Below are 14682 nucleotides of genomic sequence, written 5' to 3'. Positions count from 1 at the left end.
AAAGCAAACAACAAAGAATAAAAAAAAGAAGAAGTACAACAACAGTTGGCTTTTGTTGCGGGCGTTTTGCGGGGGCGCATTGGACAGTTTAAGTGTGTTTTGATGTTTTTTTTTTTTGCTGAGTGTATAGCGACTCTCTGTTGCTGTTTTAGAGGAGAGATTGCGGTATATAGGTACCTCGTATCCCATTGTCTTCCTCTGGCACCACTGCAACAGTTGGTCCTTGACAGTGGCTGCGCGGCGGTTCAGTGACGGATCAGTGAACTGAAACATGGGCCCGGCGGTGGCACCCGGTGTCGACGGGGTTGACGGTGTTCGAGGGGAACTACGTGGTTGACAGTTATTTATTTTGACAGCAAAAAATCGTTTAACATTTCACGGGGGGAACAGATGTTTTAACACATAATAATAGAGCATATAGGGAAGAGAAAAAGAGAAAGAAGAAAGGGACATAAAAAGAGACACAATGGTTTTGAGTTCGATTTTTTGAGGGGTATGGGAGGAGGGGGTCTTTTCACGCTTTCTTTGCCGTTCGTTCGTTCAAGGAAGATGGCAGCACTGGTCAACGTAAGTGACGTTCATTTTAGTTGGTTCGTCGTTCGCATAAAGGAAATATCTACTTGTTAGAACTGTCAGTTGTCATATTAGGGTGACCATGAATCATTTGTTAGTTACGTTTACTGTCTACCAAATGAATGATTTGCTTTCTCTATGTCTGATCACTGACTACCAAGTTTATTCAAAACTAAAGTTCTAAACAATGTTCTATGAATTAGTAATGATTCAGTTGATGGTATTTATTTGAGATTATAGTAAGCGATATTACTGGTAATGTTCGATCTAATGGAAATAGCATATTTCGTATGTGATGGAATCTGTCAAAATTTCATAACAATACTTACTTAGGGGGTGATTGTGATGTGATGGAGTTTTGCTTATCAAGTTGTCGGAATTTTGCCATCGCGGACATGGGTTTCGCTGGGCCAACCGTTTTGGTTGTCACTGAGGGATGAGATAATTTGACATTAGTTTTAACAATTTCCTTTCGTGAAGCTTTTTCTGGTAGGCATCAAACGATCTGACGTATGGTTTATATCATTTGACAGTTGATCGATCAGTTCGTGTTGATAAAGAAAGGCCCCGGAAAGTAAGTTATACTCTTGATAACTATGGCTTTTATTTCAAAACATGAGATTCGTTTCCGATTCATTGCAAAGCTCATATTTTAACCACAGAGAACAGACGTTTAAGCTCGAACAAAAATACGTCGAAATCGTGTGTAATGGATTTAAGTGTACCTCAACGCCACCAACGGAGACTGCCCCATATATAAAGTCGATTTGGCCCCACGATGGCAGTGTTTATCGTTAAAATACACTGGCCCACAAAGCGACACGAGCGCCAAACGGCCAAAAACGGCGAGAACTGGAAACAAATATGACAACACAACAATGTAAGTGATAGGACGCTAGCGCCGCGCAACGGGAGCATAGCCGCATACTCTGATATGATCGTTACAAAGTTTTACACAAGGCAGAAAGCGAAGATAGACGTCTGTTCTCTGTGCTTTAACCATTCGGCACAATCCAAACGTCAGATTACTTGATCCCTGTCAGAAATTGAGCTTTTAAGGTTCGCTGAAAGCTCTAAACGCACACTCACCTGTCGTTCGGGTGGTTACCACGCCGCCATCTTGTGACTGGACCTTTGAGGATGACGTAGTGGTTACTTCTGAAAGTACATAAACAAACGCCATTAGAGCTTGGTTGCTGATGTGCCTTTAAGCGGGATATCTATAGGGAATGCTAGGTACTAGGTTAATCAGTACATCTAAGAGGAACACAAGCTTCAAAACCGCTAAAGCTAAGATTCTTGATTTCAAATCTACACATACTATGAAATACAAATGCATAACAACGGTGAAATGAGCGAGCGGAATTTTGCTTATACATTATTAATGGTGTCCAATTCGATGGCGGCTGATCGCATTTGGTGATGATTCGACGTTCACTAAATTAGTTCATGATGAGGACTGCATGACACAGAACAAACAACACACACTCGAAAAAAAAAAATCAGGGACATGTTCTCGATCTAAAAATGTGACACTCTAGATGGCGGTTTGTGTCCAAAAAAAGCTGCCATCTAGACGCAGAAGCATGCACTAGAAGTTCGGGCGCACGCGAAGCGCGTTTGACGTCTCTACACACATGCTGACATGTAAGGCGCGGGGCACGGCACACTTTGACAGCGGAAAACGTCAAAAAATACACTGAGAGAAAAAAGTAGATGCATTTCAAACTCACTGGGCTTTCTACCGATGCGTACAGTAGGGTAGGGTACCTTGCCTCTCTATACGCACATCAATCACATAGTTCGAGGGTGGTCAAGAGTGCGGCTGGATGGGCCCTTCTTTGGGACCCGGCGTGCGTGGTTGTTAGGATGCACATCTAGACAGGACGACGCTTGCACGACCAGTTTGCTTTGTTTTTTTTTTTTGCCGTTGGGTGGTAATAGTAGTAGTAGAATCATCCGACTATGGAATTGCTCAGTGGCGCACTCTGGCGAGGTTTATGCTCTTAGGCGATAGGATGTCCTCTATCCAAAAATTTCATCACAAAATGTGTAACAGTGACAGCGGCGCGAATCATTCAAAGAGGCACTTCTTCACCAAAAACAAAAAATATCAGTTCATGTCCCCGTAACAACAAAATGTCCGGATTTCTTTCCAAACACGAGTTATACGACTAAGCGTTTGACACGTACATCAAATCCAAGCGTTCCACAGAGTTTTCCAATGAAACAAAACGACAGTAGTAGTAGTAAGAATGCAGTAAACGGCTTAGCAAAACAACTGCATGCGAGAGTTTTGATGTGGGTATTGGCAATGTCTTCGATTTGTTGGTGCTTGCCTTGATGGAGTTCCACCGATTTCGTCGCACAAACACACGCGCTAACGCTTTTCTTCGATCGCTAATATCAACCTATGGTAGATAGTCTACACAGCCTACTGTTCTTTCTCCTACGGAACTTGCTCAGGCAGTCTTCACACACACAGCCTGCTTCGATTCGATTCGTTCGTCGCCCAGAATACGATCATATACAAAACAAAACACAGAAATCCCACAGTAAACACTACATGGAATGGTGGTTTCAACTTCCTACGACCCCTCCTGGGGTCGGCGTGCGGAAGTCTACTTCGGGGGTTGACCTCGTTGCTCCGCTACGAGCGCGACTCGCCCGCAGCTTACACGGCGAACGATTGGCTCATGAGCTGTTCAAATGCATCCTCCACGTTGTCCTCGTCCAGAAGACTCACGTTGTTCATCGGTATATGAGGCATGGTCCGGCTACGTGACAGACCGCCACCCAGCTGAGGTTGATAGTACTGTGGTTGCTGCTGCTGCGCCATCATAGGTGGCGCTCGTTGCGCGTACATTGGCGACTGCTGCTGCTGCTGTTGCTGCTGTTGGTAACTGCTTCCAGCGTGCTGCGAGGTCATTATGTTGTACTGTGCTGGATTGTAGCTGTGCCCCAAGGCATACGACACGGGTCGGGCGCCATTTTGTGACATGCCGGATTTGTCCCTCAAAATGTTATGCGAGGAAGAAGTCTTGGAGAGAGCATTCATCGTGGGTTTCTGACCGGCGAAGTACGCCTCCATTGTGCGCTGTTTATCGGAAACGTTTCGGTTCGGCTGTCCATAGCCTCCGTCGTAGCTTTGGGGAACAGCTAAGGTGTGGCTGGACTTGGCTCGTGACAACGCATTCGGAGCTGGTTGTTGGTTCAACCGTACCCAAGAGTCCGTACGAGCCAGTGGAGCCGGTTGGTATGCAGGGCGGGTCGGGGAAACGCCAGGCACATGGTTGTAGATCACATGCGCTGGTAAACCGTACTGAGGAGGCTGGACTTGTGGAACAGCACTGGCAGGTGTTTGAGGAGTTATCTCCACCTTCGGAAGCGCGAACTGTGGCGCCGATCGTTGTCCATATGGCGACAGGCCATCGGATGAACCGCTGTAGTCATGCGAGAATCGCTTCTGAGCAGCCGCCGCCGCAGCGATAGCAATCTTGTTCGGCGGCGTCGGACTCTTCTGCTGGATCTTCTTCAGAGAGCTGTGAAGGTTCTGCGCAATCATAGATCCACGATCATCCGCGCCTCCACTATTCAAATGCGTTGTCTTGTTGCTGGAATAGCTGGCTTGCTGGCTAACCGGAGCTCGCATGACCTTGGTTACCACTCGCATTTCTTGCGAGTCCAGGGAGTCCAGGTCGTCCACGTCGTCATCGATCGGAACGACGATGTTCGATGGCGATAGAGACGATGATCCCGAGTCTCGATGCTCCCGTACACCAAGGTAGCTCATCTGTTGCCCCGCCGGACTGTACACCGAATTGGTGCTCGTCAACACCAGCGGTTGATTCTCCGGATTCGTCAACGAATCGCTACGGTTCAACGAGAACGTGGATACCGACTCCGGTTGGGTGTAATCCGTGAAAGTATACATAAAGTTATCCGATGCCACGGAGGGCTGAGAAGCCTTGTTCACATCCGGTAGCGATGGTCGCTTTCCTTGCATACGATCGGGCATTTGGAAGGCAAGAGGCTTTTCGTTGTACTTGAGCGAACCCTGATAGGTGAGCGGAGCTTGAGCTGGCAGACCGGCCTTATTCATTCCGAACTGGTTCGCGGCGAACTTGGTCGAAGCGATGCTGGCCACGAGCCCGGCACTATCCGTAGTCTTCTTACCAACCCAAGGAGCCGGTGGAGTTGGAGACTCGGCGCGATCCGGGTTCTGGGGTTGATAGTTGAGCACGTGGTGCGTTGGGGTCCTTTCGATCTTGGGAAGCGGAACATAGGGAGTCTCGTGATATCCGGCAGCCGCCAGAGATTTGACCAGTCCGAGCTGAACCTGCTTGGGTTCGGGCTTGACCTCTGGAGTTTCCTTGAAACCGGTTGCTACGATTTGCTTCACGATTCCGCAGGAAACGTTCGAGGGGATAGGTTTGATGATTTCAGGCTCATGGTGGACGGGTTTGAAATCCAGGTTGGCCGGAGGAAGTTTCTTGGGTATGGGTTTAAATGCAGAAGTGGGAGCGTGGGTGAACTGGCTAGAAATTGAGGGCGGATGCTTGGGTTCAGGTTTGCTCACAACAACCGGCTGAGGAAGCGGTTGCGGAGCAGTTTTGGGTTTGGCCGGAAGAGCCGGTGGATGCTGAACAGGGTTGTTCGCTGGTTTGGGAGGGAGCTTGGGCAGGGTTGGGGGTTTTGGAGCCACGTGGTTGGTGTGAAGCGGCTTCGGAGGTTTCGCCTGCTGACGCAGATGGGACTCATCGAAAGAGTGGGTCTCGGCTTTCTTCCAGAAATTCATCGCTGAATTCTTGGGAGCGCTGCGCATCGGAGCGGGTTGATTGCTTTGCTTACCGGCAGATTCGAAGTTATTCTTCAGATTGCCGAACTTATTGGTCCAGTTGTTGGTTCCGACGTGTTCCTTAACCGGATTGGTCCACATCTGCTTGGTAGCTTGATTCTGCTTCTGCAGGAAAGCCATAAATTTCAAGTCATTCTCAGTCTTAGGTTTGAAGTCCGGCACTTCGACGGGTGGCGGCTTCGGAGCCGTGGCGACGGGAGTCTTGGCTTTGGCTTCGCGTGGACGTTCTTTCGGCTTAATTGGCTGTTCATCGTCAGAGTCATCGTCCGAGTCTGCGCCGTTGGCGAGCAGCTTCTTCGGGATATCGATCGTGTTAGCTCGCTTCATGCGGAGCTTTTTGCTAGTGTATTTGTTCATTGGTCTTTCACCAGGCGCCTCGTGGGACTCCGGAGTGTGACTTCGGTGGATGGCGTTCTTGCGAGCTATTGCTGGATGAACGGATTTGGCCGGAGCATCTTGTTTCACTTCACGGTTGACGATCTTTTGAACCGTATTGACAACGGTAGTACCTTTGGGGGCGTTCTTTTGCAGAACGACCTGTTCGGCGGTTTTGCGAGGTTCGTCGTCTTCCGAAGTGGAGCCATCGTTGAAAGAGTACTTTTTGACCAGTGCGCGTTGAGCAGCCGTCTGGACGGGCTTTTTGAAGGGCTCATTCTTGGGAACGGGTTTAACATCGATCGGCTTGTGTTGTGCTGCGGAAAGTTCGTAGCCGTTGACCGAAGGTTGCTCGAAGCTTTGTGATTGGCGGAAGAGCTTCTGCTTTGCCTTACGATCGCGGCCGTTCACTAGTGGGACCGGATCAGGGTTTTGGTTCAGCTCTTTGGGTACAAATTGACTAGGGCGTTTCATGGCGAAGGTGGATGCTGCAGGTACAGATGGGCTGGACGGAAGAACGGTACCGAGAGACTGCTGTTTCTGTAGGGAGTATGGAAGAAGGGGTTTCTCTGGGGTTTTGGATTTCTCTGGAGTGGCTGAGTGCGAGTGGGCGGACAGACTTTCCATGCGGCCTATCTCTTCGATGAATCGGCGTGCGTCGGCTAGCTCTTCACGACTGACTCCAACCGTGTGGCGGTTGTTGCGATTGCGTCGTTTTGCGAACCGTGAGCTTCCACGTCGAGCCTGGTTGTAGTCTACCTTGTCGTCTGCGTTATCATCGGCAAGTTCGTTGACGGGGGAAACTTGGTCGGGAAGTTGGTCGGGTTGCATAAGACCGGTCTGGAGTCGGTTGACAAGAGTTAGGAGAGCGTTGCGTTTGTTCGACCCGAGTTGAATGTTTTTCCCATCCCTTAGTGACAGTTGTAACCGTTGAAGGGCAGCCGTAACCTCATGCAAGATACTATCGCCGGAGTCTACCGGCAATCTACCATTACTAACACTACTACCATCACCATTGACAGCGCCGTTGAGGACGGCGTTTCCGACACCAATACCGCGGTACATTTCGATGTTGTCATGCAAACCGGCCGCTAGGAGCCGGAGGTCTTCGCCGGACTCTGTGCCGGAGTCTTCGACCGGTGGGATCGGTAGTGTGACGGCCGTAGAGCCGCCGTTACCAGTACCGACCTGGCCCCCAGCAGCGCTCTTATTGTGCAACAGTATGCCCTGCAGGAGGGGCAACAAGAGCGACTCACCGTGGATGCCGCCGCTGCCGCTCGAGTCGTTGCTCTTTTGCTGCTGGAGTTGTTGCCGTTCGCGTTGCAGGTCGGCCGTTACGCTGGCCACGATGTCGGCACAGGCTGGAATAGAATCGGATCGATTGGTCGGGGGAACAAGAGTTATTGGGGGAACGGTAGGGCACTTGTTGGGCGTTGCGGTTGTGGTTGTGGCGGTTGCCTGGCGACCGTTACCTTGCTTCTTCTTGTTTAATCTGGGCGGTCTTACTGAGAGGCGGGACTTACAATGGCGGGAATGTGGACGTAGTAGGCGTATCGGTTTGTTCTGAGGGTTGGTGGAGTGGTGGTTGTGGTGGTGGTGTTGGCGGGAATTGATTTGTCGCATTTGGTGATTGTGAAAGATAGATTGTGGAAGAAGTTCAAGAAGTGTCGGAAGAGAAACTGTAGTTTTTGTTGTTGGTGGTGATAGTAGTTTCTGTCCAAGGTGGGTTGTGGTTTGACAAAGAGCAAGATAAAAGTAACGAGAAACGCAGGCCTTCGAACGGAAATATATTGGAGTGCGTTTAGTGAGTTTCTTGAGGCGTTCGAGTGGGTTCTAGTAAGTAGCGGTACCTTCTTTTTCGGCCATGATCTGTCGTAGACGGGCGCGGATCTTGCGGCGTTCCTCGTAGCTAGTGGACGATTCCAACTGAAAAGAGGAAGAAGTGTCAATAAATTGCCAATGAATCGAACTTTGAACCGTCGATCTTACCAATTGCTTGAGTACGGATTCGTCCCAGATCTGCTCTAGGTTTTCGACGCTCGGTTTTGGGGCGTTGCTCGACGAAGAGGCGGCAGTCGACTTGACGGTGCGGGTTGTGGTAACTTTGGAGACCTGTAGGCGAAAGAACACGTACATCAAATTTTAGAGCACAATCAAAACGTATCGAAAATTGGCTGCCTTCAGGCTATCGTTTAAACAGGGGATGCACCGAACGAACGAACGAACGCAATTTCTCAGCTCGGTTCATGGCGGCGGATGGTTATTTTGGTAGCGCGAACGCGCGGACGGAACAAAAGCGAAACCATTTCGAAGGTGTACGTATAGTATGCAGGAGTGGATCTATTTTCAGCATAAAATGTTTAACCGACGGTTTGGCTACTTCCCGCGCGCGCTCGGTGTGCTGAGTAATGGGCGGCTGTTGCAACGCACCGCGGCTACGTGACATGCTGCCGTTCGCGTTGTTGAAAGATGTCTCCCAATTTTGTCTTGTTCAAAGATCAGCTGATTCGCCGGATCGGTTGAAGCAAGCGTTGTCGTCGGATTCGCTTCGATGCCTTTCAAGGTCGTTATTTGCATGGCATGCTGATGCTGCTGCGTCGCAATGAGAGTGTTTGTAGTCAACGCCTACTTTGTCGCTAATCGTTTTAGATTTTCATGACTTCCTAGATTAGCTGTCAAGATGATTGATGACATCCATGTCACCTCCTTGGAGGAGTTCGTTTACTCTGATGCGTGTCCGAAGGCCCACGCGGTCCATGAAGACTTCTGAACCCGCCACGCGCAGCGACGACACGGATAAAGTTCAAAAGTCTCATTATTTCCACGAATAAGCGGCCGAGTAAATAGATTACTCATTGGGACTATTTCGGTCTGCGCCGTATTAAGCAAATTTTCTTATATTCCTTGTCCGTCGCTATCTACAGCGCATTAACGGACGCTGATGGCAGACATTGCGGAAGGCATATCTTTCCCAAACGCAAACAAGAACCGGTGTTCTACGAGGATGTTGTTTACGTTCTCGTGTTCTCGTGTAGTTCTGAAGAAAGCCACAAATGGATGGACGCTGTCTTCGATGGCCTTGTTTTGATTCTGTGCCAAGACGCGAATTCGTCAAGTGACACATTTCGCTCTGAATCTGCGTCGATCTGGCACACGACGGCATCACATCATAGGTACATTATAGGTATATGTTTGTTGGTTAAAACTGACCATTTAAGGAGAAATCAGCGAGAATGCATTACAAATTTTGATCGAGAACGTCGTAGTAGACGGGAAGTCGTCATCTCGGACATGGTGTGACCGATGTGACGACGACCAAGCAAGTAAGTTTGTAGGCGCAGACGTAGTAGGCCGTGGATAGGAGGAATCGGTTGAATATGCAGGGTTTTGGTTAAAACTGACCAATTAACGAGAAATCTGCGAGAAAGCATTACAAAAATTTCGATCGAGAACGTCGCAGTAGACGGGAAGTCGTCATCTTGGACATGGTGTGACCGATGTGACGAACAAACAAGTATAGTTTTTTTTTTTTTTTTTTTTTTTTTATCTGTATTAACGAGATTTTTAGCCCTGGGCTAGTTCATCTCGGGACCCACGCTTTACTTCCCTTCCGAAGGAAGAACTCACATTTTTGTGAGTTTGTCGGGAGTGGGATTCGATCCCAGGTCCTCGGCGTGATAGTCAAGTGTTCTAACCATCACACCAGGTCCGCTCCACAACAAGTATAGTTTTGTACAGTCGTAGTAGGCCGTGGACAGCAGGAATCGGTTTAATATGCAGGGTTATGGAGTTAAACGATCCACACTAATGTCTCCCTGATAATGAAATTTCCAAAAGCATGTTTTTGCTTTAATTTTTTAAAATATTTTTTCGAAATTTGTAACATTAGTTGTTTTAAAAATTCTTTAATACATTTACACCTCAATTTATGCTCATTTTGTTTGCGTCAAACTCAAGTAGCTCCTCCCCAAACGCGCTAAATTCCAAATAGCGCCCCCTCATTTCAATTTTGATGTGTGGCCAAAGTCTACGAACCAGACAAATTTCGGATTTTTTTTGTGGACACAATTCTACGATATGGAGTGGGTTGGGTGTTTCTGAGATGCCCAAAACTAAGTCATCGTAGTTTCTGGACAGCGCCCAACATGTGATATAATTGAAATTGAGAGTTGTTTCTCAAATTGTCCCCCTTATGGAGTACCAGTGTTCCAAAATTTAGTGGCTCCCAATCGTGGGTGGCAGGCCACGTGAACTTCTCATGTTCCCAAAGTTCTAGGAGGGTTGAGGTTTTTTTTCTCGCATTCTCTGTCTCAAGGAGCATGTTTTGTACATTACATGTATTACAATGTAGTAAAGTTGCACAGATCAGCGGTTCCCAATCAGAGACCACGGACCATGCAAATTTCTCAAGAACCGGAAGTGCCATAAGAAAGTTAAGGTAGTTTTCATATTCCGCGGCTCAAGAAACATTTATTACAATATCGAGGCATTGAAAAATTCGGTATTTATCAAGCGGGGGTCACGGGCCATACTGATTTCACAAGAACCTAAACTCCTAGGAGAAGGAGTGAAAGTTTTTCAAATTCTGGGTGTTAAGGAGTTATATACTATGTTGAGGTCGAGCAAAAAATCGATTTTTTTAATTCTTTTATCTTAAAGTATGGGTTCTTAAGAATGTTGTGTAAAATTTTCATAGAGATCCAAGCAGTATAAGCAAAGATATTGCGTTTTGCGCCTCGCTCTCTTATGGGCGCGTAGTGCAAACTTGAAACTTTAAACGCGATTATCTCGGAATCATGTTTTCCAAAAACGTCGATGTGGTGACTACGATTGCGGAAACAGTTCTCAACCAATTTCAACCAATTTTTTTTTTTGGTGTTCGCTGTTTATGTGTCGTGTCCTTGAACGATCACAATTGACGGTTTTTGGAAAACATAATTCCGAGATAATCGCGTTTGAAGTTTCAAGTTTGTACTACGCGCTCATAAGGGAGCGATGCGCAAAACGCTATATCTTTGCTTACACTGCTTGGATCTCTATGAAAATTTGACACAGCATTCTTAAGAGCCCATACTTTAAGATAAAAGAATAAAAAAAAAAACGATTTCTTGCTTGACCTCAACATAAATAACCCCTTAAGGACCACTTATTATAATAGATAGGTTTTGCATAGCTCATTGGCTCCCAGGCTAAGGTCGCGGGTCGTGTTGATTTTGCAAGAACCTAAAAGTGGGAGCAACATGAAATGTTTTTTTTAATTCTGCGTCGTAAGGAGCACTTATTAGAATATAGTAGTATTGAGAAGCTCAGTGGTTCAAGGTTCTTCAAGGATTCTTTTAGAATTTTTTTCAGTGACCCTTCAGGAATCTTTTCAGAGATTCTATCAGGAGATCCTTTAGAAATCACTTCAAGGTTTACTCCAGGAATATCTCAAGGAAGGTCTCTCCAGGAATATCTCAAGAAATTCTTCTTGGAATTACTGCACAGCATTTTCCATTTTCCAGGCATTGCTTCAGAGATACCTTGAAAAAAAAAATGTTTTGTGATTCTTTTAAGAAAACTTCCAGTTGATTAAAAGTTGCTTCGAAAATTCCTCTAGTGAAATTGTTTCAGGAATTTTTGTCCACCATTTCAGATATTTGCAAAAAGTTCTTTCGATAATTGCTCCAGAAGTATCTTCCAGGGTTTGTTCCAAATCATCCTCCAGGAATCCCTTCAGAAATTTATTAAGACGTTTGTTCAAGAATTCCTCCTGTAGCTTTGTCTGCAATTTCTGCACGTATTCCCAAGAATTTTTTTTTCGAGCTTTACTTCAGAAACTTCTTCGTGAAAGAATGTCCTTTAGAAATCCCTCAGAAACTCCTTCAGGATTTTTTCCATAAATTTCTCCAAAAAATTTTCATAAAATTCTTCTAGAAATTCCTCCAAAGCCATCTCAGGAGTTCTTCCAGATAGTCTCCAGGGATTTCTCCAGGAGCTCCTACAACGATTGTGCCTGAAATTGTTTCAATGAAATTCAATATCATCAGGAAACTTTGAAACATCCTATAGAAATTCCTTCAGGTAACCCTTACTTCAATATTTTATGTAATTTCACAAAATACTTCTGTAAATATTTGTGGAGGAATATCTCAAAGAATTCCTGGATGAATCTCTAAAGGAACACCAGGAGATATTTTTGAAAGATCAGCAGGAGGAATTCCAAAAAGAAACCTTCTAGACATTTATTCGATAACCCCTGACGAAATTTTCCAAAGGATTCCTGGAGAACCCTTGGAACAATTTCCGAAGGAATCGTTGAAAATTCTTCGAAAATTCCGAAAATTAAAAAAAAAATCCATGGAAAATATGTTTAAGGGGCTGTCCATAAACCACGTGGTCATTTTTTTGGGACTTTTCTAACCCCCCCCCCCCGCGTGATCATTGGTCCATACAAAAAAATTTATTTGTCCATACAAAATGGCATTGGCCGAACCCCCCCCCCACCCTCATGACCACGTGGTTTATGGACAGCACCTAAGGTAAGCCTCTAACGTTAATGAAAAATCCTTAAACTACTGAAGGAGTCTTTAATGATATTTATGAAGGAATTCCTGAGTAAGTTTACGATGGAATCTATGGGGGATTTTTTGAAAAAAAAAAATCTTCGAGGGAATATTTGAATAAATTGTCTATCTGATTCCCTGAGGATATTCATAAATGAATCTCTGGGGGATTACGTGAAAGAATCTCAGGAAAAGTTCTGAAGGAATTCTAGGAAGATTTGTGAGAGAAACACATTTTAAGGTACACCGGGGCAAGTTGAAACAGTGGGTTAACATTATAGATAGTAGAGTAAACATAGATCCGCGGACACCGCTGACTAAAATGTTTCAAGCGTGTAAGTAGCAATTTTTAAAAGTGCGACGATTGAATATGACGTCATGCGCTCCATTCATGTTGTCCAAATCGTGACGTCATGCTCGTTTGGATACAGATTTTGACAGTTCGTTTGGATACAACGGATTCATCATCACGGATCTATGTTTACTCTACTATCTATAGTTAACATGATGTTTTCTAATGATGATAAACAGTTCGATCGCCATAACACATAGTTTTTGATTCAAACAATCTTTTTGCGAAAGATAAATTTCCAAACTGTATTCAAATCTATTTCAAAACTTCGTGTTTCATCTTGCCCCACCCGTTTCAACTTGCCCCGTTGTACTTTAAATGTTTTGTATGGACGAAAGTCTACGGTCTGAGATAATCAAAATTTGGTCTACGTGGTTTATAAACAGTCCCTAAGGCATCCCTAAAAATATTTCTGTGGGAAAATCTGGTAGAATCTTCGGAGACATTTCTGATGTAATCTATTAAGGAATTTTGTTTAACATGGAAGGTTTTCTAGAACAATTCTTGGTGAAAATTCTCGAGGTTCCTCTACAGGAATTTATGAAGAAAATTTCATGGGATATACCTCCAAGAATGTTGTTCGTTAATTGCTATAAGAGCGAGTTAAGGGGAGTTTTGCTCGGGGTTGAGCGATGAGGTGGAAGGGGCTTTCCTTAAAACTTTTTTAAGCATAACTCACCGAGCCAACATGCATAGCTTGTGAGCTTGAATCATTGAATGAAAGTCACGCTTACACAGCCTCATGTCACTGTGTGCTGACAAGTGGTTAGTTGAATGTTTGTATAAGAATCTCTAATAGCTTCCTCAAGTATATGTCATCGGGTCTACAATCGTAGATAGTCAGAAACGTCTTGAATCTCTTCTGGAACAGCCTGAAACGTTTATGAAACGCTATGAAGCGCCGCTGAAATCTCCCTGAGGCTCACTTAAGAGCAGTGATCCAAAATGTATTTTTAATAACTGTAGGCCCCCTTAACCCCCCCCCCCTCACAACCCCCTGAAACGTCCCCGAAACCCTCCGAAAGGCTCGAATACGTATGCGTAACGCCTTCCCGCAAAAATCTTTTGAAGCTTCTTGAAATGCCCTCGAAATCCCCCTAAAACCCCTCGGAGCGCATGTAACGCACCTGTGACCCTCAGAAACCCCCAAAAACGCCTACGTACGCCTCTGAAACTCGCCAAAAATCCTCTGAAGCTTTCTGAAATGCCTTCGAAATCCCCCGTTAACCCTCTCGGACCCCATGTAGCGCACCTGAGACCTTCTCCGAAAACGCCTACGTAACGCCTGAGTAACTCCTCTTAAACTCGCAAAAAATCCTATGAAGCTTGAAATGCCATCGAAATCCTCCTAAAACCCACTCAGATCCCATGTAACGCACCTGAGACCCTCATAAACCCCCAAAAACGTCTACAGAACGCCTGCGTAACGCCTCTGAACTCGCCCAAAATCCTCTGAAGCTTCATGAAATGCCTTCGAAATCCCCCTAAAACCTTCTCAAAAATCATGTAACGCACCTGTGACCCTTATAAACCCTCCAAAAAGCCTACGTAACGCCTCTGAAATGCGCATAAAACCCTGTGACGCTCCTGAAGCTCCCATGCAATACCTCTGACCCCAGCTCTCCACTCCTGAAACTCCTTTGAAAGCCCTCAGAAACGCTTCATGACCCCCTTTAAATCTACAGGCGCTCGCCCTTCCTAAACTTCTTTACAATCTTCAAATCCATTTAGGTTGCCAACAAACATTATTGCTGTACAATAGATGAATAAGCTACTCTTAAGCTTGATTTTGAAAACTTTGGCTGAATAAGCTAATATTCAGCTGTCATTGTTACTTGGGTAATGAATCCATTTAGGTAAAAATTCTATTTAGGCAGTCCCGACTCATTACCTAAATAGAGGTTTGGGTGTATCGCCTTTTGACAGCTGAGCAACTGCTTGACAGCTCCGCCCAGTACAAAATGCGTCGTGGGGTGATT

General features: G+C 45.7%; 1 protein-coding gene across 3 annotated transcripts in view; it reads right to left on the bottom strand.

Annotated features, from left to right (window-relative positions):
• Positions 1-930: 930 nt before the first annotated feature.
• LOC109397845 (uncharacterized) overlaps positions 931-14682 on the bottom strand; it is a 313472-nt gene continuing 299720 nt past the window's right edge. For all 3 annotated transcript variants that reach the window (XM_062844469.1, XM_062844470.1, XM_062844471.1), the window contains 5 exons: positions 7796-7918; positions 7657-7732; positions 2307-7167; positions 1663-1731; positions 931-1002 (listed from right to left, as the gene is read on the bottom strand). In XM_062844469.1, the coding sequence (XP_062700453.1) occupies positions 3248-7167; positions 7657-7732; positions 7796-7918 (4119 nt within the window). In that variant the 3' untranslated portion in view covers positions 931-1002; positions 1663-1731; positions 2307-3247. The remainder of the gene's footprint in view (positions 1003-1662; positions 1732-2306; positions 7168-7656; positions 7733-7795; positions 7919-14682) is intronic.

Source organism: Aedes albopictus, chromosome 1, assembly GCF_035046485.1.
Source record: "Aedes albopictus strain Foshan chromosome 1, AalbF5, whole genome shotgun sequence".
NCBI lineage: Eukaryota > Metazoa > Arthropoda > Insecta > Diptera > Culicidae > Aedes > Aedes albopictus.
Note: the sequence above shows the minus strand (reverse complement) of the source record. Positions and strands in the feature narration are given on the sequence as shown.